Raw genomic sequence first — 24,136 nt, forward strand, 5'->3', positions numbered from 1 at the left:
GAGGAAGAATAATGGTATTACTTTAATGGAATAAAAATCACAGAAAAAGAAAAAGGGGAAAAATGTAAAGAAAGAAAGACTAGGAATGTCATGCATTGTGAGTTATTTGCAGAAGACAGGAGGAAGCTTATGGCAGCAGAAAATCCCTAACTCTTTCCTCAGAGAACCCTTGAGCTCCTAGTTCCTCATGCTGTAGATGAGGGGGTTCACTGCTGGAGGAACCACCGAGTACAGAACTGCCACCACCAGGTCCAGAGATCGGGAGGAGATGGAGGGGGGCTTCAGGTAGGCAAAGATGCCAGTGCTGATGAACAGGGAGACCACGGCCAGGTGAGGGAGGCACGTGGTAAAGGCTTTGTGCCTTCCCTGCTCAGAGGGGATCCTCAGCACAGCCATGAAGATCTCCACATAGGACACCACGATGAAAACAAAACAGCCAAATGCCAAACTGGCATTGACCACAAGAAGTCCAATTTCCCTGAGGTAGGAGTGTGAGCAGGAGAGCTTGAGGATCTGGGGGACTTCACAGAAAAACTGGACCAGGGCATTACCCTGGCAGAGGGGCAGGGAAAATGTATTGGCTGTGTGCAGCAGAGCATTGAGAAACCCAGTGCCCCAGGAAGGTGCTGCCATGTGGACACAAGCTCTGCTGCCAAGGAGGGTCCTGTAAAGCAGGGGTTTGCAGATGGCCACATCGCAGTCGTAGGACATAATGGTAAGAAGGGACCACTCTGATCCAAGAAAGAAGAAAAGAAAAAAGACCTGCACAACACATCCGTTGTAGGAGATGTTGGTGTTGTCCCAGAGGGAATTGGCCATGGCTTTGGGCAGAGTGGTGGAGATGGATCCCAGGTCGAGGAGGGGGAGGTTGAGGAGGAAGAAGTACCTGGGGGTGTGGAGGTGGTGGTCACAGGCGATGGTGGTGATGATGAGGCCATTGCCCAGGAGGGCAGCCAGGTAGATGCCCAGGACCAGCCAGAAGTGCAAGAGCTGCAGCTCCTGCCTGTCTGCAAATGCCAGGAGGAGGAACTGGCTGATGGAGCTGCTGTTGGACATCTGTTGCTTTTCACCAAGGAGCACTGATCAAATAAAAAAATTAAGTTAGGGAAAGCCTGTCCAGAAAATCAAAGACAATTTCCCTATGATATTTTCCTTGTATAGACACACACACTTTTTTATGAGACCTTCCTTCAGGTCTCTGCTTGGATTTCTTAGGATCAACTATTAGTGCTGAATTGTACATCTGAAAGCAGTGCTAAACAAAAGGGATTGTCAGCATCTGCATCCTCAGTGCTGAAGAACCAGGATGCAGAAGGCAGTTTCAGGGAGGCTTGGTTTTTTTCAGCTTTCCCCATCTCTCCCAGGGAATGTTTCTGGTTGTCTCAAACTTTCAGCATTTCTGCTGCACTCGGGGAGAACAGAGCAAGGCAAGAGGATAGCCTGTGGCTGCATGCAGGGTAGGGGGAGCTGGTCTGATGAAGGGAGGGTCAGCTACTCCCACGCCTCACCGAGGGCATTGCCCAGAGTTCCAGAGGGCAGAGAGAAGATGGACACCTCCTTGCCATTGACACATCTGCTGCCTGGAGCTGCCCCAGCCAGGAGCTGATTCCTTGGCCCTATCGCCCTTCCTGCCCCTGCTCACAGAACCCGGCCCCTGGGTGCCCAGCTCTGCCCTGCAGCCACTCAGGGGGTGCAGGGGCTAAAGAACAGGGCACACATCCCCTGAGGAAAATGGAAAGAGGAGGCTGAGCTGAGATGAGCTGAGCTGAGCTGCTGGGGGGTAGTGGGTGAAGGCACTTCCTGAAGTTCCCAGTCCCCCTCCACGTAATGCTTGAGGAGTCTCATCCCCTGCTCTCCCCTGCATAGCTGAGTTTCCATTCCAAAAAGCTGAGCCAGAGACAAGTGAAAGCAGAGTAGCTTCTCTGTCCCCAGCTCTCCTCTCTGTCAGTGCTCACAGCCCCCATCCCACCCACTGGGTGCTCAGCTCTGCCCTGCAGACCCCTCCTGGAAGAAGCAGGACCTGTCCAGGGCCATCTCTGAATGTTCAGGGCTCAGGAGAAGCTCAGACAACGGCTGAGGAGAACTGGGGTCTCTGTGCCTTCTGCAGAGTGCAGAAAGAGTTTTCCATGTCCTGAAGAGACAAGTGGAAGCTGAGCCTGAGGAGAGCCCAGCTAGGAGCAGTGAAGCCCTGCCCTGAAGGGACTCCTGAAAAGTCCTCTCAGAAATATTCTGGGCATCAGCTGGAGCTGTGAGCAGCCCTAAGCAACTCACCCCTCTCTCAGCAGCACCGGGAGCCTGCCCTGTGCTCCCTCTCTCCTGCCAGCCACAGCTTCTGCCAGCAGCAGGGAGCTCCCTGGGCAGGCTGAGAGCTGCCCCTGGCAGGCAGGCAGGCAGCAGAGTCCCTGCCCCAGCACACAGCCCCTGGGCTGCAGGACCCTGCTCTGAAGGACAGCCCTGGGCACCCCTGCCTGAACACACACCCTCACTCCTCTTCACAGTTCCCCTTCCACCTCCAGCCCCTTCCCCCCTTACAGCTCCCAAAAGCTGGGGCTCTGCAGCTTTAGGAGATGCCTCCAAGAACTGCACCAGCTTCACTGCCCTGCACCAGACACTCACCATGTCAGAAGCTGGGAAGATTCTCCTCCACTCAGCTGGCACTCATCCCCTCCATCTTCACCCCCTTGAAGCTCTCTCTGCCTTGCTCATCTCCCCCAGATACCCTGGCAGTGCCCTCAGCCCTGCTGCGCTATGCAGAGGAGCTGCTCCTGCCCAGAGTTTTCTCTCTGCAGCACTGCCCACTTGCCAGCAGCTCCCTCCATCCCAGGAGCCCAGCTCACAGCTCAAATGAGCTCTCTGGGGGGTTGATGCTGAGCCCATGACAATTGCTCAAGAGGCCAGGAGAGGAAGCTGCAAAAGCTTCTTTCTCCACAAGAAAGTCCAAGGCAGAGTCCCAAGTTTCCAAAGTTTCTTGGCGTGTGCCTGGGTCCCCCTGAGGGACAGCCCTGAGAAAGCAGCATCCCCTGCAGGGTGTAGGGGGAGCAGGAAGCAGGAAGCAGTGATGGCAGGTGGGGAAAAGGAAGGTGCAGGTGGCTCTGGTGCTGAGAAAGCCTGGCTGTATGTCAGGACTGCAACGGGCCCAGCCCTGAGCCCATTCCCCAAAGGTGCCAGCCCTGAGCCCCAGCCCCTGGCAAGGGAGGGAGATCCTCTCCCTCCCTCAGCCCTCAGGGCTCTTCTCCTGCCAGCACTGGCATCTGGAGATGGGCAATGCCAAGGGCAGGACTATGGCACGGCACCTCCCAGCCTCCTGCACATGGACAAGGAGGCCCTGAGCGCCAGTGCTGCTGGAAGCTCTACTTGTCTCCCCATGGCCATCAGGGACAGAGACAAGAGCCATCAAAGCAAAGGCATGGAGAGCTTGGCTCTGCCAAGTGTGCCTCCAGCTTTTCCACAGTGTGTCTTGCCCTGCAGGCTCTGCTCCTTCACCCACCTGCCCCACCTTTCTGTCCCCTTCCTCTCCTGGCATCTCTGTGTCCTCCCTGCCTCTGCCTTGGCACACAGAGCTTTGGGCTGATCCAGGCTCCTTCTGGGGGATGTGGTGTTCCCCAGCATGGCCCTTGCAGTGACATTTCTTTCTTCTGCTCTCCACTCCAGCCATCCCCAGCTATACTTGGGGCCATTCTTTCTTGCCCAAGCTATTTCCCATTGTGAAGAAAAGCTCCACCATGCCCAAACCCACCCTTCAGGCACCCCCAGGATACTAATCTACTTCTCAGAGTCTCCACAGCACTGAGCCTTGGCCCATCAGTCTGTGTAAACCGCCCCTGGGCTCATCCAACAGATTTGGGCTTCTAAACCCCATCTTTGGTGAGCTCTGGGCCTGCTCTATGGTAAATGAGGTGTCTGAAGATCATAGAATCATAAAATTACACAATTATTTTTCGTGGTAAGGACATCACAGTGTCATATAGTCCAACCCCATGCATTAAGCAGGGACAGCCTCAGCGAAATCAGATTTCTCAGAGCCTCCTCAAGTCTGACCTTGAATATCTCCTGGGATGAGGCCTCAGCCACCTCCATGGGCTACCTGTTCCATTTTTTCCAGTACCCTCTTGGTAAAGAACTTTTTCCTAACATCCAATCCAAATAAAGTTCTAACTTAAACCTATTGCTCCTCATCCTTTCATTCCAAGCCCTTAGAAACAGTCCCTCTTCAGGATTCCACTGGGTCCCTACAGGTACTGGAAGGTCCATTTTGCTACAGTTAATACCACACAGGAGGATGAAAGAGGGGAAGGAGAAAATTTGTATTGAAACTGAGGGGATTCCACATCTCTTCAATGGTAAATGTATCTCTCAATACTGAGCGGGAAAGGAGAAGTCTGCCTTACAGATTATTCAGTAGTAGTCTGAGTGTGCAAACACAAAGAAGGTTCTCAGGAGCAGCCAACATTGGTTTACTAAGGAAAAGACTAAGCTGATATCCTTCTACAAAGGGATGACCAAATGGGTAGATGAAGGGAGAGCAGTGGATGTCATATACCAACAAAACTGAAGAAATGTGGGACAGATGATTGGACTGTGAGGTGGAGTGGTAATGGGCTCAAAACAGTATTCAGAGGGTTGTGATGAGTGGCACAGAGTCAAGTTGGAATTCTGTGGCCAGTGGTGTTCCCCAGGGATCAGTACTGGGTCCAGTTTTGGTCAATCTCTTCATCAGCAACCTAGATGAGGGGATAGGGTTTAACCTCAGCAAGTTCCTGTTGATCCAAAGTTGGGACAGGGGGCTGAGACACCAGAAGGCTGTGCTGCTCTCCATGGGATCTGGACAGGCTGGAGAGCTGGGCAAGGGTGAACTTCATCCAATTCAATAGGGACAAGGGTAGAGTCCTGCATCTGGGTAGGAATAACACAAACCACCAGTGAAGATTAGGGGACATTCTGCTGGAAAGCAGCTCCATGAAGAAAAATGTGAAGTCCCAGTGGACAGGAAATTATCCATGTTTCAACAATGGGCCCTTGTGGCCAAGAGGGCCAATGGTGTCCAGGGGTGCACCAGGAAAAGTGTGTCTGGCATATCTAGGGAGGTTTTCCTACGCCTCTATTCTGCCTTGGTGAGACCACACCTGAAATACTGGATCCAGTTGTTCAAGAGGCAGGGATCTGCTGGAGACAGTCCAAGGGAGAGCTAGGGGGAGGGTTAAGGAACTTGAACATCTCTCCTATGAAGAAAGACTGAGAGCATAAGGGCTTTTTAGCCATGAGAAAAGAAGGCTTAGACTGGATCTTATGAATGCCTATAAATATCTGAGGGGAGGGTGTCAAAAGGAATAGGCCAATCTCTTTTCAGTGGTGCCCATTATTAGAACAAGGAATAATGGGTTTAAGCTAGAACATAGAAAGTCCCACCTCAACATGAGGAGAAATGTCTTGACTGTGAGGTTGTGGGAGCACTGGAGCAGGCTGCCCAGAGAGGCTGCTCCAGGCAGGTGAAGGACAGAGGGGATTGCTGAAGCAGACTGGGCAGGGGACAGAAAGGCATGGGGTGCACCTGGCCTTTAGCAAGCCATGCTCTATCATTGCCCTGTTGTAACCAGACTGGTGATGTCTGGATTGAAGAGGTGGGTGATGTGGTGGGTGGGAAGTTCACAAGATGATGAGGGTCACGGTGCCATCAGTGATTCAAAGTCCTCATGGAAGGATGTGATGATGCCTCAGTGTCCAGAACTTGTTCCAACACTGTTTCCTGTCTTTATCCATGGGCACGATCACTTCCCCACTCCTGCTGGCCATGCTATTCCTGCTACAAGCCAAGATGGCTTTCTTGACCACCTGGGCACACACCTGGCTGATATTCAGCTGTCTGTCCACCAGCTCTGACTGAGTCTAATGCTGTGGATGGGATTTAGAAGTGACTTCCATGGGGACAGGGGCAGGGTTGGCTACAGTTGGGTGGGAGGTGTCCCTACACATGCATGCAGGGGGTTTGAACTAGATGATCTTTAACCCTTCCAGCCCAATCCATTCCATGATTCCATGATTCTGTGATGCAGCCCCAGCCAGTTCCAGGCCTGGGAGTCTCCACAGCCACCACCAGGGCTTTGTGATCCAGGGTCTGGTGTCTGGACACCATTGTCCTGGGGGTCTCTGCGGTGACCCTGGGGGTTTATAAGATGTGTGGCAAGTGGGAGTTCCCATTACCAGGTGAGCACCTCCCTCAGGAGTCAGTAGCTGCCCTGGGTGACCATGGAATGTCTGTAGCAGAAAATGCCCAAGATGTCCATGGAGAAGGAGGTGGAAGCCTGATGCCAGCCCTCCACAAGACACCAAGGTCAGTGACTGAAGGAAGGGCCCAGCCAGAAGTTCCCCTGCAGGCTGTGGGGAGAGGGCAGCTGTCCCCTGCAGCCCATGGAGAAGCATGGAGGGGCAGATGTGGATCTGCAACCCTGGAGCACCCCTGTACCAGGATGATATCATTTATTAAGTGAAACACATAAAATTTTAGAAAATGTCACATTTGAGCAAAGAGACCACGGCTTGGGAAGGTGGCAGGAACGTGAGATGGCTTTTGTCTCTCTGTGTCTAGATTTCTAGAGAGTTCTATGGGGACAGGGGCAGCATTGGCTTCAGTTGGGTGGGAAGTGTCCCTGCCCATGCATGCAGGGGGTTGGAACAAGATGATCTGGAACTCTTCCAACCCAACCCATTCCATGATTCTATGATTCTGTGACATGGTCCCAGACAGTTCCAGGCCTGGGCTCTCGGCAGCACCACCAGGGCTTTGTGATGGGGTAGGTGCAGTTTCTCAGCTGTTCCCTTTACAGCTGAGACCCAGGCCCCATGAGGAGCCATGACAGAATCTTCATATTCTCCTGCTGTTTTAATCACCCACAGTTGGTTCCATTTCTCCAGGAACCCATAACATTACTGATAGTGTAGGGTTAAATGGGGATGGTGCAGCATGCACAAACCTTTGCCTCACAGGCTAAGGGCATGGCATGTGATAAGTATCTACAGTCTCATCATGGTATAGATCACATCTTGTACAGCCAATTCTTTCAGATACTTGATAGCTTTTCCAAGCGTGGCTGCTTTGACCTGTGGGCAGTCTATTTCATCTTTATAGGGTATTTCTTATGTGTATGAAATATGTATCCTATGTGTATCTCCTAGTTGTATGAAAAAACACTGTACAATGTACCACACTGTATACTGAAGACCATATCACAACTATGGTTCTTAAGCAGCTCTTACCAAGAATGAACCACAGAGCAACACTAATCCCAGATAAAAAGCCACAGATCCCATACCCTGAGTACCAAAGTTACGGCATGATTGGTTTAATTTCAAACCCTGTGAAATTTCCAAAGAAAATAGTTTCATTCCCACTCAGTGGAGCCATCTGGCTCCTGTCTTTGGATTAATTGTTACCTTTTGTGTTTTGTATTTTGCCTCTGATAACCTGGCCATTCATGGCCTAGAAATTCCTTTGTATGGAGGTGTTGGGGACTGGGTCACATTCCAATATGGTCCCTCAGGAGTCCAATACAGGGACCAGTCCTGTTCAATATATTAAACAGTAACACAGAGAGTGGCATCAAGTGCACCCTCAGGGAGCTTGAAAGTGACGCCATGCTGAGTTAGTCAAGTGACACATTAGAGAGACAGGATGTCAAGCAGAGCAGATGGTTTTAGTTAGTGGACAATCAAGGACTCTGAGTAAGGTACAGCACGATTGGTTTACTTTCCAACCCTGTGAAATTTCCAAAGAGAATTGTTTGATTCCCACTCAGCGGATCCATCTGGGTATCCTCCCACTGAAGTCAAAATTCAAATTATTCATATAAATGAGTTGAAATTTGAACTGGGCTCAAGCTAATTAGCAGCAATAGATTTGTCAGGGTTTAACACTGGGACGGCAATTAACTGAATGACAAATGCTCTCTATTAATGCCCCTCCCCACCCTGATAAAGAAAGGAGAGAGAATAAGGGAGAGAGACTTATGGGTTGGAAACTAAACTACACAGCTTTAATGAAACAGTAATGATGAAAAGGAAAAATTACTACATATATACAAATATACAGAAAAATGGTACCATGTTCCTCCTCCCTCACCCCCAATTACTGTCTCATCACAACCAAGGCTTCAGGGCAGCCCTGGGAAAGTCCAGGCTGGACTCCTTGGGTCAGCAGGCCTGGTTTTATCCCAGATTAATTGTAGGGGTGATGCCATCATTGCCATCTTTGGTCCTTCCCTCCTTGGCCTTTAGTTTAAAGCCTTTTTAAAGCAGTTTAAAGAAGGAGCTGCAGGCATGGACAGTGTAGGGCAGCCTGCAGGAGAGGAGGCCAAGGGCTCTGGAAGGCTGAAAGGCCCAAGAGGACCAAGGGCTTTGTCACCTCAGACATGGCAGCTGCCTCCAACAGCATGGTCTACCAGGAGTCATTTTGTCTTGAAACTCTGGACTTCCTTTCCTCTTCTTGGGGAGGTCAAGACATGTCAGAAATTTTATTACTCATTTTAATACTCTACTGTGCCCAGGAAGAGTCCTGACCCACAAGTGAAGGATGGCCTCTGCCTTTCCATTTTCTGGGGTTCAGAGATTGGCTTTACTAATCCATAAAATAAATAAATAAGCAAACAAATTTATTAATATCTCTGGATTCAGAGCCACTTTTACAGAATCTTTGCCTCCCTCCAATCATGCCCTCCAGTGACCTTCTCTTAAAAGTCTCTGGGGCTGCTCTGTCAGTAATGGGATCCAATTGGGCGTATAAATACTTCAAGATAATTTGTGTTTTTGTTTTGGCTTTAACTGCCAGAGATGTTTTTTTTTTCAGTCTCCTGTCAGTACCTGAGGATCATGGACTCAGTCCCTCTGGCACCAGGGGGACCATTACAGTACTGAGCAGCCATGAGTCACCCTGTGGTGTTTTTAGTGTTCAAGACTTGCACAGCTAATTGGAGAGGTTCCACTATGGAGGAAGATAACAAAGAGCATCAAATAAATTTTTTTTTAAAGTTCTATTTTACTGGTTTTCAGTTTAGAAATTCATACTCAACTGGTATTGGTGCAGAGTGATTCTTCAAGAGTGGACAGTGAGGAAACGCCTTTGAGGTCCAACATTCCATCAAGAAAGAACATTGCTCCTCACCCCCCAAAACACAACATTGCTCTCATTGGCTCCTTGGGAAGAGTCTGGGATAATTTGCCTCCACCACCTTGTCACCACCCCCTTGTCAGTTCCTCCGCTTGTACCCTCCTTCCAGCAGGTGCTGCTCGTTCAGCTCACTCCTGTCCCCACACTGCCACTTCATCCCCACCCAACCACCCCTCATGGCACCAGCATCATCGGGGTCTCTGCAGGGAGCCCCGAGCGCTGGCAGCGATTGTCCTGTCACACACTGAGGGGATGGGGGCAGCGGCAGCGAGCCCGTTCCTGCCCTGCCTGCAGGACACCTTCCCTTAGGGGCAGGAGGAGCAATGCATGACAAGTGTCCCTTTCCAAAAGCCCGCAGCAGCCTCTCTTTCCTACGGCAGCTGCTTTCTGCACTGCCATCAAGAACGCCCTGCAGGCTGCACTTTGCATTTCCCCCTAAGAAAGGGAATGGTCGTTCTTGGCATCACCCAGCACGGACACAATGTCCTCAGGTAGAAAGAAAAAGGAACAACAAAGATACAGAACTTGGAACCTCCCAGGGACTGGGAGGGACTGGGAGGGGTTGGGAGGGACTGGGAGGGGAGTGGGAGGGACTGGGAGGGGAGTGGGAAGGGATTGGGAGGGGATTGGGAGGGGATTGGGGGGAACTGGGAGGGATTGGGAGGGGACTGGGAGGGAACTGGGAGGGACTGGGAGGGACTGGGAGGGATTGGGAGGGACTGGGAGGGACTGGGAGGGACTGGGAGGGGACTGGGAGGGGAACTGGGAGGGACTGGGAGAGACTGGTAGGGATTGGGAGGGTTTGGGAGGGACTGGGAGGGGTTGGGAGGGGATTGGGGAAAACTGGGAGGGACTGGGAGAGATTGGGACGGAAGTGGGAGGGAACTGGGAGGGATTAGGAGGGGATTGTGGGGAACGTGTAGGGAACTGGGAGGGACTGGGGAGAACTGGGAGGGAACTGGGAGGGATTAGAAGGGGATTGGGGGGAAATGGGAGGGACCTGGGAGGGGCTGGGAGGGAACTGGGAGGGGATTGGGAGGGACTTGGGAGGACTTGGAGGGATTGGGAGGGGATTGCGAGGGGATTGGAAGGGGGTTGGAGGGACTTGGAGGGATTGGGAGGGACTGAGAGGGGGTTGGAGGGGCTGGGAGGGGTTGGGAGGGACTGGGGGGGACTTGGAGGGATTGGGAGGGGATTTGGAGGAAACTGGGAGGGGATTAGAGGGACTGGGAGGGATTGGGAGGGAACTTGAAGGGGATTGGCAAGGGACTAGGGGGAACTGGGAGGGAACTGGGAAGGATTGGAATGGGACTGGGAGGGAACTTGGGGGAATTGGGAGAGGTTTGGGAGGCAACTGGGATGGACTGGGAGAGACTGGGATGGAACTGGGAGGAAACTGGGAGGGGATTGGAAGGGACTGGGAGGGACTGGGAGACAAATGGGAGTGATTTGGAGCCAACTGGGAGCAACTGAGAGGGATTTGGAGTCAACTGGGAGGGACTGGGACCCATTGGAAGTCAACTGGGAGCAACTGGGATGGACTCGGAGGGACTGGTTTAACTGGCCTATAGTGGTGTATAGTACTTATACTGGTTTATACTGGCCTATACTGCTCTGTACTGGTCTGTACTGGTTTGCACTGGTCTGTAGTGGTTATACTGGTCTGTACTGGTCTATGCTGGTCTATACAGGTCTGTATTGGTTGGTACTGGTCTATACTGGTTTATACTGGTTATACTGATATATACTGGTTTATACTGGTCTATACTGGTTTACTGGTTTATAGTGGTCTATACTGATTTGTACTGGCCTATACTGCTCTATACTGATTTTACTGGTCTATACAGGTCTATACTGGCTGATATTGGTAGTAATGCTTATACTGGTTTATACTGGCCTACACTGGTCTATACTGGTTTGTACTTCTTATATTCATTTATACTGGTTATACTGGTCTATACTGGTCTGTATTGGTCTATATTGGTTATATCGGTCATACTGGTAAATACTGGTTATACTGGTCTATACTGGTCTGTACTAGTCTGTACTATTCTATACTGGTCTATACTCATTAAACTGGTCTATACTGGTCTGTACTACTTTATACTGGTTTATAGTGGTCTATACTGGTTTGTACTGGTCTATATTGCTCTATACTGGTTATACTGGTCGATACAGGTCTATACTGGTTTATACTGTTAATAATGGCTTTACTGGTCTATACTGGTTTGTACAGCTTATATTCGTTTATACTGGTTATACTGGTCTATACTGGCATGTACTGGTCTATATTGGTTATACTGTTCTATACTGGTTATACTGATCTGTACTGGTTATACTGATAGATACCGGCCTATACTGGTTATACTGGTTTATACTGGTCTAAAAAGGTCTGTACTGGTTTATTCTGGCAATACTGGTTTATACTGGTCTATACATGTCTAAACCGGTTTATACTGGTTATACTGGCTTATACTGGTAAAACTGATTTATACTGGTCTGTACAGGTTTATACTGGTTTATATCGGTGTATACACGTTTATACTGGTTTATACCGGTCTAAACTGGTCTGTACTGGTCAATACTGGTAAATACTGATCTATGTTGGTTATACTGGATTATACTGGTCTGTACTGGTTTTTACTGGTCTATACCGGTTTATACAGGTTTATACTGGTAGATACTGGTTATACTGCTTTATACTGTATTCTACTGGTCTGTAATGGTCTATACTGGTTTCCCCTCCCCAGCCTTGGTTGCCCAGGACACTGCTTTGGCGAAGGGGACAGTGACCTCACTCCTTGACAGAGCCCTTGGCCACCTCTCCTGCAGGCTGTCCTACACTGTCCCTGCCTGCAGCTCCTTCCCTTCAGGCTGTTGTCACTCTTCCTGCTTTCCCACCTAACTCTCACCCCAACATTTCCAGACCTTCTCTGGTGTCTCTCCGCTCACACTGGCTTTGCGTAGAAAACAAAATCCTGGGCTGATCCAGAACCCCACTGGGTAAACCTCTAACACAAGGATACCCTTTGGGTGAGACTTCTTGTTCTTTCCCTCCAGTCTGAACCTTCCAAGGTGACCTTTGTGGAGGTTTTGGACTACCAAGAGAAGTTCCATCATAAAGTCATAGAACTGTCTGGGTGTGAAGGGATGTGACAGACCAGACTTGTATTTCTCATGATCACTGCAAAAGGACTGCCCAGACCACCTTTGTGGAAACTTCCTCATGGTACAGTCTGGAGTTTTGCTGGGATGGGTAAAAACTCACGGGCAGATTAAGGGTGATGTCGTCTGAGTGTGTGCCTCAGTGTCTGGGATGGGTGCTTCTGATCCCATCCCTCTGCTCAGTCTTACTCAGGGCTGGGGATTTAGGAATGCCCCAGGAGATTCCTCTTATCGCTGTTTGTTTGTCTGATTTTGTTAGGCCTGTTTTGTTTCTTTCCTAGAGAAAGAATTGCTCCTCTAAGTGATAATGTGACCCTCAGTCCTTTCCCTCTGTACCAGTCAGTGGTGTCAGAGGAGCTGTTGAGCATACCCTGGGACTGTATGGTTTCAGTCCCTCTCCCCAGCAGGGCCAGGTCTGGCACTCAGGTTGGATCCAGCAGCACCTTGGCTCCTCTCTGAGAAGGAGTTGAGAAAGCAAGGGGGTGCGAGCTGTGTCTCCCTGGGTGCCCTCCCCGGGTCATGACAAGTGCCCACCAAGACCTTTCCCATGGGGCTGCTCCCAGCCAGGCAGCCCTAGCCTGTGCCATGGCCCGGGTGAGTCCCCTGCAGGGGCAGACACTGGCACTTGTCCTTCTGAGATTTCTCTCCAGATGAGCTCTGCTGCTCCTTGACACCTCTCATGGAGCAGAGAGGCCTGGGAGAGCTCCTGAGGAAAGACTCCATCCCAGAAGGCATTGAGTCCCTCAGCACCATTGGCGTCTCCCCTCCGTGGCCATGCAGGGCCAGTTACACACCTATGGCTTTCTCTGCCAGGGTTTCACTTGCCAGCCCAAAACAGCTCCCTTTGGGCTCTCCCACCTTCCCTTCCCTGTCTCCCAGCATGCCCAGTTGCTGCTGGCCCCACACCAGTGCCCAGCCCAGGCTGCTCTGGGCAGTCCCACAAAAGCCCCAGCCCCTCTGAAGGGCACAACAGCTCCTGGGGGGCAGAAAGAGCTCAGAGCCCCAGATGGGTGACCATGCATGGCCAAAGGAGCAGGAGGCACCCTGTGTCCCCTGCTCTCCTCTCCAGGAGATCCGCAGAGCTCTGCAGCCCCTCGGGGCCATCCCCTCTGCCCAGCCCAGCACAACAGCCCTGGCCCTTGTGCTCCTCAAGAGCTCTGACTGCTCCAGGCACAGAGCAGCCTTCCCAGGGCTGCTGCAGCCAGGGAGGGCTGACATTCATTACTGACGCACTGAGCAGGGACAGCAAAGAAAAAAAATGTTGCAGGTACATTTATTTTACTTAAACCCAGCAAAGGCTCTCCAGGTACACAATTTTTCTTGGTGAAATAGGTGGGTGGATAATAAGGTAAGAAGGAAGAGAAATGACAATAATGAAATAAAAATCACAGCTAAAGAAAAAGGAAAAAAATGTCAAGAAAGACAGACTAGGAATGTCATGCACTGTGAGTCATTTGCATAAGACAGGAGGAAGCTTATGGCAGCAGAAAATCTCTAACCATTTCCTCAGAGAACCCTTGAGCTCCTGGTTCCTCATGCTGTAGATGAGGGGGTTCACTGCTGGAGGAACCACCGAGTACAGAACTGCCACCACCAGGTCCAGAGATCGGGAGGAGATGGAGGGGGGCTTCAGGTGGGCAAAGATGGCTGTGCTGACAAAGAGGGAGACCACGGCCAGGTGAGGGAGGCACGTGGAAAAGGCTTTGTGCCTTCCCTGCTCAGAGGGGATCCTCAGCACAGCCCTGAAGATCTCCACATAGGACACCACCATGAAAACAAAGCAGCCAAATGTTAAAATGGAACTGATGACAAGAAGCCCAAGTTCCCTGAGGTAGGAGTGTGAGCAGGAGAGCTTGAGGATCTGGGGGATTTCACAGAAGAACTGGTCCAGGGCATTGCCCTGGCAGAGGGGCAGGGAAAATGTATTGGCTGTGTGCAGCAGAGCAGTGAGAAACCCAGAGCCCCAGGCAGCTGCTGCCATGTGGACACAAGCTCTGCTGCTCAGGAGGGTCCCGTAGTGCAGGGGTTTGCAGATGGCCACGTAGCGGTCATAGGACATGATGGTCAGGACAAAAAACTCCCCAGCAATGAAAAAGAGAAAGAAAAAGATCTGTGCAGCACATCCCTTGTAGGAGATGTCTGTGTTGTCCCAGAGGGAATTGGCCATGGCTTTGGGCAGCATCGTGGAGATGGATCCCAGGTCGAGGAGGGAGAGGTTGAGGAGGAAGAAGTACATGGGGGTGTGGAGGTGGTGGTCACAGACGATGGTGGTGATGATGAGGCCGTTGCCCAGGAGGGCAGCCAGGTAGATGCCCAGGAAGAGCCAGAAGTGCAAGAGCTGCAGCTCCCGCCTGTCTGCAAATGCCAGGAGGAGGAACTGCCTGATGGAGCTGCTGTTGGACATCTGCTGCCTCTGGGAATGGTGCACAGTCAGAGAAAGAAAAGGGATAAGTAAGTCAGGTCAGATTTTTCTGTGCAAATTCTTTTAGAAATTCTCAGAAATCCCACAACTGCCTCACTACGTAAAGGAAGGATTTTTGCCGGTCCCATTTGTGAGCTCTAGCTGGTGCTGGCTGATGGTGTCAGTCAGAGCAGCATCTGAACTCTGGGCTCTACTGGAGTCAGTCCTGCCCTACAGGAATTAATTAAAAAGGAAATGTTGATCTGACATTGAATCCAATGTTAAAATCTGAGAGATTTCCAGCATTGTCAGCCCAATGCACCACCAGCCTGTAGAGCAGAGCAGAGCACATTCAGCATGGTTTGGTCTGGTCGAGTTTCTCAAAAACACATGAGGAATATTATAATGCTGAAGCCCCTGGTATTTCTTCTCTTCAACTAAAACCTGTAGGGTGCTGAAAGACAAAGGGACTGTCCCTTAGTGCAGAGTGAGGACAGCCGCTCTGTCCATCAGTCCTGCTCTCAGCTGCACAAAGAGGCAAAGATCTTAAAGATGGAGTATCCTGATGGGAGGGTGGGCATACGCCCAGCCCCACACCCTGCAGTACCCACAGCCCCAAATCTCAGGTGCTTTGGATGCTTTTCCTCCATGGACACAGCATCAGGACCGGACCTGCAATATCAGTGTCTGAGCTGCACCCAAATCCCCACTCCCCCAGCAAAACAGACACTCTGGAGCAGCTCATGAGACCCACAAACTAGTTCTTCCCTTCATTCCAGATCTGCAGCATCAGTGTCTCAAATGCACCTGAACCTGAAATGCCAAGCAAAAAGAAGGGTAAGAACAAGGGCAGATGCAGCAGGGGCAAGAGGGGAACCTGCCAGAGTTCCACTGCCAAGAGAGTCAGGACAGGGAGACACAGGCAGAGACTCCAGCATTTCACCTCTCTGGTGGTGGTGGTCGGGGGCTGCTGGAAGGATCCTCAGAATTCAGTGCCCATGATCTGAAGGGCTGGGGGACTTTGCTGTGTGTCAGAGAGCAGGGTTTAGCTCTAGGGAGGGCAGCAGCTCTGCAGGGGATGGCTGGGAGGTGCAGGAATCCCCCCTGCCATCCTCTTCCAGGCAGCAGCTCCCTCTCCATGCCTGCCCATCTCTGCTGCCTGCAGCTCTTTCTCTGTCCCCAGCTCTCCTCCCTGTCAGTGCTCACAGCCCCCATCCCACCCACTGAGTGCTCAGCTCTGCCCTGCAGACCCCTTCTGGAAGAAGCAGGACCTGTCCAGGCACATCTCTGGGGGTGCAGGGGCTCAGGAGCACCTCAGACAAGGGCGGAGGAGAACTGGGGTCTCTGTGCCTTCTGCAGAGTGCAGAAAGAGCTATGTCTTGGAGAAACAAGTGGAAGCAGAGCCTGAAGAGAGCCTGTACTGGAGCAGTAAAGCCCTACCCTGAAGGGACTCTTGAAAAGTCCCCTCAGAAATATTCTGGGCATCAGCTGGAGCTGTGAGCAGCCCTGAGCAATTCATCCCTCTCTCACCAGCACCAGGAGCCTGCCCTGTGCTCCCTGTCTCCTGCCAGCCACAGCTTCTGCCAGCACCAGGGAGTTCCCCGGGCAGGCTGAGAGCTGCCCCTGGGAGTCAGGCAGGCAGCAGAGTCCCTGCCCCAGCACACAGCCCCTGGGCTGCAGGACCCTGCTCTGAAGGACAGCCCTGGGCACCCCTGCCTGCACACACACCCTCACTCCTCCACACAATTTCCCTTCCACCTCTGGCCCCTTCCCCCGTAACAGCTCCCAGCACCTCTGGCTCTGCAGCTTTAGGAGATGCCTCCAGGAACTGCACCAGCTTCACTGCCCTGCACCAGAAACTCACCATGTCAGAAGCTGGGAAGGTTCTCCTCCACTCAGCTGGCACTCATCCCCTCCATCTTCACCCCCTTGAAGCTCTCTCTGCCTTGCTCATCTCCCCCAGATACCCTGGCAGTGCCCTCAGCCCTGCTGTGCTCTGCAGAGGAGCTGCTCCTGCCCAGAGCTCTCTCTCTGCAGCACTGCCCACTTGCCAGCAGCTCCCTCCATCCCAGGAGCCCAGCTCACAGCTGTAATGAGCCCTCTGGGGATTTCAAGCTGAGCCCATAACAATTGCTCAAGAGGCCAGGAGAGGAAGCTGCAGAATCTTCTTTGTCCACAAGAAAGTCCAAGGCAGAGTCCCAAGTTTCCAAAGTTTCTTGGCATGTGCCCTGGTCCCCCTGAGGGACAGCCCTGAGAAAGCAGCATCCCCTGCAGGGTTTGGGGGGAGAAGGAAGCAGGAGGCAGTGATGGCAGGTGGGGAAAAGGAAGGTGCAGGTGGCTCTGGTGCTGAGGAAGCCTGGCTGTGTGTCAGGACTGCAAAGGGCCTGTCCCTGAGCCCCAGCCCCTGACAAGGGAGGGAGATCCTGTCCCTCCCTCAGCCCTCAGGGCTCTTCTCCTGGCAGCACTGGCATGTGGAGATGGGTAATGCCAAGGGCAGGACTATGGCACGGCACCTCCCAGCCTCCTGCACATGGACAAGGAGGCCCTGAGCCCCAGTGCTGCTGGAAGCTCCACTTGTTTCCCCATGGCCATCAGGGACAGAGACAAGCACCTTCAGCAAAGGCATGGAGAGCTTGGCTCTGCCAAGTGTGCCTCCAGCTTTTCCACAGCTTTGCGCTCTCTTCTCTCCAGCACAGTCTGTCCTGGGCTGTCCCATCCCCTGTGCCTCTTTCCCTGCAGGCTCTGCTCCTTCACCCGCCTGCCCCACCTTGCTGTCCCCTTCCTCTTCTGACATCTCTGTGTTCTCCCTGCCTCTGCCTTGGCACACAGAGCCTTGGGCTGATCCAGGCTCCTTCTGGGGGATGTGGTGTTCCGCGGCATGGCCCTTGCAGTGACATTTCTTTCTTCTGCTCTCCACTCCAGGCACCTCCAGGTGCACTTTGGGCCACTCTTTCTTGCCCAAGCTGTTTCCCCCTGCGAAGAAAAGCTCTACCATGCCCAAACCCACCCTTCAGGCACTCCGAGGATCCTCCTCTATTGCCCAGAGTCTGCACAGCACTGATCAGTCTATGTACAACAGTCATGGTCTTGAGAGATCTCTGGACATGCTCCCTGGTAACTGACCTGTTTGAATATTAGAAAAAGAGAAAATCACAGAATAATTTGGGTTTGAAGGGATCTCTAAAGGCCCTTGCAAACAGTCCCTCTCCAGCATTCCTGTAGGGCCCCTTCAATACTGGAAGGTCTCCCCAGAGTCTTCTTTTCTCCAGACCGAATATCCCAGCTCCCTCACTGTCTTTTTAAGAGAGGTGTTCCAGCCCCCTTATCGTTTTTGTGGCCCTCCTCTGGACCCACTCCATCAGGACCACAGACTTCCTCTATTGAGGGCTCCAGAGCTGGATGCAGTACTCCAGCTGAGGTTTTACCAAAGCCAAGTGGCAGAATCCCCTCTCTCAGTCTGCTGGACGCTCTTCTTTTGATGCAGCCCAGGATGTGATTGCCCTTCTGGCCTTCTGCACGCGTGCACTGTTGGCTCATGTCCAGCTTTCCATCCACCAGCATCCCCAAGTCCTTTTCTGCAGAGCTGCTTTCTAAAACCTCATCCTCCATCCTGTCCTGATGGTGAGGATTGTTCTGATCCAGGTGCTCACCCTGCACTTGGTCTTGTTGAGCCTCAGGAGGTTCACCTGGGCACACCTCTCCAGTTTGTCCAGCTCAATATTATGAATACTGCAGATGCACAGCACAGATCTAGCTTAAGGACTTTTTTCTGCTTTTCCCAGTTTTGTACCTTAGTGTCAGTGTTGAGGTTACAGTAATTTGCAAACCATTTCTACCCCATAGCAACAAGCACAACAGTCTTTATTTGGGCCAAAATTTTATTTGGGGTACAAATGTCTGAGATAACCACAGATCTGATCAGAGCATATTAAAACAAATTACTTATAATTCTTAGTTTTATATATTTAAGATCTACTTGTTTCCATGTTTGTAGTTTTTGCTTTTTTGTTGTTGTTGGTTTGTTAGTATCTTTTTTTTTTGGTTGGTTGGTTGGTTGTTTTGTTTTGATTTTTTTAAATGACTGATTACCAATTATAGGTGCAATTCTTTCTTGAGCAAAGTAAGAAAACAGGCTTAACAAAAATCAGACAAACAAACAAGGGTAAGATGAATGTCCTGAGGTATTCATATATCCCCAGCCCTGAGCAAGAATGATCAGAAGGATGGGATCCGAAGCATCCATCCCAGACTCTGAGGCACAACCCTGGAGGTGCTCCTGCAATTTCTGTGTGTGGCTATCATCAAACACCCTTGTACAGACCATGTGCCTGGGTGTGTTATAAGGCATCCCTCCCTCCGTTCTGCTTACAGAGAGTGCCACTGTAAATCTCCAATACAGTTTAATTCCCAGATCCCTGTGTTTCAACCCAGGAGTCTTCCTACATCTGTCCAGTGATGGGGGTCACCCTGATTCTTCTTTTATTGTTCATGTATTTATAAAAGCTTTTCTTGTTATCCTTAACCATGCAGGTCAGATTAATTTCTAGCTGGTCTTTGGACTTTCTAATTCCCTCTATTCATAGCTTTACAGCATTTTTGTAGTTTTCATGAGTGTCCTGCCCCTTCCTTCTTCTTCTTCTTTACTATATACCTACCTTTTGAGACCAATAAACTTTGTGTAAATGAAGGGCCTCCACTGAATTTCAGTAAAATAAATAAGCTTGTGGCAATTTTTTTGTCTGCATTCTCGCTTTAGTGTATAAGGAATGAAAGGGAAGTGAAAGCCCCTCCCTGGCTGCAGCAGCCCTGGGAAGGCTGCTCTGTGCCTGGAGCAGCCAGAGCTCTTGAGGAGCACAAGGGCCAGGGCTTTTGTCCTGGGCTGGGCAGAGGGGATGGCCCCGAGGGGCTGCAGAGCTCTGCGGATCTCCTGGAGAGGAGAGCAGGGGACACAGGGTGCCTCCTGCTCCTTTTGCCATGCATGGTCACCCATCTGGGGCTCTGAGCTCTCTCTGCCCCCCAGGAGCTGCTGTGCCCTTCAGAGGGGCTGGGGCTCTGGTGGGACTGCCCAGAGCAGCCTGGGCTGGGCACTGGTGTGGGGCCAGCAGCAACTGGGCTGTGCTGGGAGAGAGGGGAGGGGAGGTGGGAGAGCCTGGAGGGAGCTGTTCTGGGCTGGCAAGTGAAACCCTGGCAGAGAAAGCCATGGGTGTCCTCAGCTGAGGCTGAGTCTTTCTGCCAGAGCATCTCCATCCTCCTGCTGGTCTCAGTACCTGCATGGGGGGAACTCCCAGCCATGGCCGGGCTCTCTCCTGGCCCAGAGCCAAGCAAAGCTTGGTGCAGAGCTGTCGCTGAAGCCCCACAGCTGACATGGTTTGTTCAGGAGCTGGAGATGCTGCCCAAGAAGATGGCCACGGGGTGACATAGAACCAAAGCACAGTCAGAAGCCTTCACAAAATCACCTTGTAAGCTTCAGAGTGGAGGAAAAGAACAAGAAGTCCCATCCCCAGGGTATCCTTGTGTTAGAGGTTTACCTAGAAGGTTTCTGGATCAGCCCAGGATTTTGTTTTCAAGGCAAAGCCAGTGAGAGCAGAGAGACACCAGAGAAGGTCTGGAAATGCTGGGATGAGAGTTAGGTGGGAAAGCAGGAAGGGTGACAACAGCCTGAAGGGAAGGAGCTGCAGGCATGGACAGTGTAGGACAGCCTGCAGGAGAGGTGGCCAAGGGCTCTGTCAAGGAGTGAGGTCATTGTCCCCTTGGCCATAGCAGTGTCCTGCGCCACCAAGGCTGGGGAGAGGAAACTTTTTATTGTGACTCTCAGGATCTTCTTTCCCAGGGCCTGGGGTCAGGGCTTGGCCTTTCTGCTGCATCCAACAAACCAAAGGGTTTTCTCAGCATTACAGCCACCAGCACAGAGCCTTTATCTCCTGCAATCATGGCCTCCAGGGACCTGCTCTAACAAGGCCATGGGAAGGCTCTGGCAGGCTCAGAGAGGCCCATCAGTGCTTGAAAGTATTTTGGGTTTTGCTTCTGACTTTATCAGAGATTTTTTTCATTCTTCTCTCAATATCTGAAGTTCATGTAATGAGCTTCAAAAGCCCAAAGGAGCTCCTTATCTTTTGGTTTTTTCCTTCATGTCTTCAAGACCTGTAGAGCTCCTTGGAGATTTGAATTTTGTTCCCGGTGGATATCAGGAGGAAGATTTCAATGTGCACTTTTACAATCTTATTTGAAAGGAAATATTTCATTACTTTGTACTTCATTACTTTGTACTGTTTTGGGCCAGGATAAAGGTGATTTTCTGTCTTGTACTTTTGCTTTTAGCTAAGTCTCTTGTAAGTAGTGGCACTTGCTGAAATTAACAGCAAGTTTCTCAGACAGTGTGCGCTTCTAGGACTGCTAACACTTGATGTTTACAGTTACTGGTAGAGACTGGTGTGCAGAGCCAAGGACACTGCTCAGCTCTGAGGAAAACTTTTACCCTCCAGAAGGAAGAGGTCCAACCTGCAGCCTTCCTTTGGGGCGGAACGGACAAGATAGATGCCAGAACTGACCAAATAGAGGATTCCATCCCATATACATCATACTCAGTATAAATTTGAGGGATCATGAGGGCCAAGCCAGATTTCCTGCTTCCAGCTTCCAGCTGCCTACCCTTCCTGCCTTTCCTGCTTCCCTTCCTTCACCCGGCATCCTGGAAGGATCCCGTCCATTCGTCTGCCTGTGCTCCTGATCCGTGCCAGCCCATATCTGTGTGTTCCTGCCTCCAGTTCCCAACTGCTGCCGACTCCAGGAGTCCAGCCTGGACTTTCCCAGGGCTGCCCTGCAGCCTCAGTGGTGACGTGAGAGTTACTGGGGGAAAAAGGGGGAGGAATGTGGTTTCCATTTTCCTGTATATTTGTATATATTTAGTGATTTTTCCTATTTATCATTACTGTTTCATTGAAGTTGTGTAGTTTAGTTTCCAACCCATAAGTCTCTCTCCCTTATTCTCTCTCCTTTCTTTATCAAGGAGGAGAGAGAGATTAATAGAGAGCATCTGTTATTCGGTTTAATTGCCGGGCCAGTGTTAAACCGTAACAACTGGTTTATTCTGGTTTATATTGGCCTATACTGGTCTATACTCATTTGAACTGCTTATATTCATTTATACTGGTTATACTGATCTATACTGGTCTATACTGGTCTGTACAGGTCTATATAGGTTTATACTGGTTATACTGGTTAAACTGGTCTACACTGGTCCATACTGGACTATACTGGTTTATACTATTTATATTTGTTTATACTGGTTATACTGGTCTATACTGATTATACTGGTTTATACTGGTTATTCTGGTCTATACTGGTTAATACTAGTTTATACTGGTCTGTACTAATCTATACTGGTTTGTACTGGTTTATACTGGTTTATTCTAGTCTATAGTGTATTTATTACATTTATTATTATATACTGTATATTATAATATATTTTAATATTACTTATTATAATAATAACACTGTTTATAATGTTATGTTTTATACAATACATGATATAGTAAATATGAAATATATACCATATGTCATATATAATATAATGTAACAAAATACGTAATGCATATTTAGTATATAATCTTTGATATATAACATATAGCATAAATCATAATATAGAATATAGATTATAGAATATAGAATATAGAATAAAATGTTGCAATATAATATATCATAAATATTAAAATAATAATTATTGCTAATTTTTAATATTGCTCATTAAACATTTTTTATAAATCTACATTATTATGCTTCGTTATTATTTAATTTATTATGTTTTTTATATAAGATTATATTTATTATTATATTAATTTATTCCTTATTTATACCATTTATATACTGTATACCATTGTTTATTATATATTTTTAAATAACTTATTACTTTAATTATATATTGTTATTTATTATATACATATTATATATATAATACTGTATATTTATAGTATGTATGGCATATATATAGTATATATATTATATATGTGTTTGTTATATATTATTATTATTATTTCTATTATTTTTTAGGAATTATATATGTACCATGTATTATATTTTCATAGTTATTTTTATTATTACATATTTTTAATTATTGTTATTAATGTATTATTACTTAATTTATCTATTGGTTATATTCGTTATATTATATATTATATGTATTATTCTATATTAATATTTATTGTTATTTAAATTACTTACAGTCATTTATTCCTATAATTATTTATATTTATTATTATTTACTTCATTCTCGTTTTATTATGTTTTTAAACTAATTTTTATTTATTTATTATTTTTCTTTTTATTATTTAAATACCATTATTTAATATTATTTAATATTATGTTTTTATTTATTTTTTTTTATTCTTTATGTTATTTTTTTACTTTTTATTTTTATTTTTTATTTTAATTATTATTATTTATTTAAATATTTTATGTATTTATTTATTTATTCTTTTATTTTAAGACTCTATTTTATTAAGTAATTAATTTAATTAATTTCAATCAATTTTCCTTTTATTCCCCATTTTATTTCTCTGATTGTTCCCCCCCAGCCCCTCATTTCCAGCTTTGGAGACCTCAATAGAGGGCCGCGAATCGGCGTTAATTGGGCTGCGCTTCAACAGGGGACCTAAAGAGGGGGGAGGGATTTGGTCACGAGCATCATTGGGGGGGAACCAGGGGGAAAGGGGCACATGGGAACAACACATGGGGTCAACATGGGATCTACATGTGATTAACATGTAATTAACACATGATTAACAGGGGTTCAGGCCAATCACGGGGTTTTGTTGACACGGGATGGACAGGGGGTCAACAGTCTAGGAAATTCCTAGAGTGTACAGAGGATAATTTTCCTGCTCCAGCCAGTGAATGAGCCCACCAGGGATGGAGCCCCGCTAGACCTCCTGTTCACAAACAGAGAGGGGCTGGTGGGAGATGTAGTGGTCGGTGGACGTCTGGGACTCAGCGATCAAAAAATAACAGAGTTTTCAGTCCTCAGGGATGCAAGGAGAGCCGTCAATAAAATCTCTACGTTGGACTTCCGGAGGGCAGATTGTGGCCTCTTCAGAAGACTGATTCAGAGTGTACCCTGGGAAACAGCCCTTGGAAACAAAGAGGTCCAGCAGGGATGGACGTACTTCAACAGGGAGATTTTGAAAGAAATTAGGGTAAAGAAGAGAGCCCACCAATTATGAAAAAAGGGGTAATTACTCAGGAAGAATTTAGAAATAGAGTTAGGTTGTGTAGAAAGAAAATTAGAGAGATAAAGGCACAACTTGAACTGAATCTTGCCACCTCTGAGAAGGATAACAAAAAGACCTTCTACAGATACATCAATAGCAAAAGAAGGGGCAGGGAAAACCTCCATTCTCTACTGGACATGGGTGGGAATA

At 49.0% G+C, this 24,136-nt stretch overlaps 1 protein-coding gene and 1 pseudogene across 1 annotated transcript; one reads left to right on the top strand and one right to left on the bottom strand.

The window, feature by feature from the left end:
* LOC115600224 overlaps positions 1-24,136 on the top strand; it is a 147,574-nt pseudogene that overhangs the window by 91,385 nt on the left and 32,053 nt on the right.
* LOC103531863 (olfactory receptor 14J1-like) lies at positions 178-1,056 on the bottom strand. The gene has a single exon (XM_030468521.1). The coding sequence runs from the start codon at positions 1,054-1,056 to the stop codon at positions 178-180; it is 879 nt and encodes a 292-aa protein (XP_030324381.1).

This window comes from Calypte anna, unplaced genomic scaffold, assembly GCF_003957555.1.
Source record: "Calypte anna isolate BGI_N300 unplaced genomic scaffold, bCalAnn1_v1.p scaffold_147_arrow_ctg1, whole genome shotgun sequence".
Lineage (NCBI taxonomy): Eukaryota > Metazoa > Chordata > Aves > Apodiformes > Trochilidae > Calypte > Calypte anna.

Excerpts from the sequence above, each read along its gene's own strand:
- LOC103531863 (XM_030468521.1), bottom strand. The coding sequence starts at position 1,056 with ATGTCCAACAGCAGCTCCATCAGCCAGTTCCTCCTCCTGGCATTTGCA.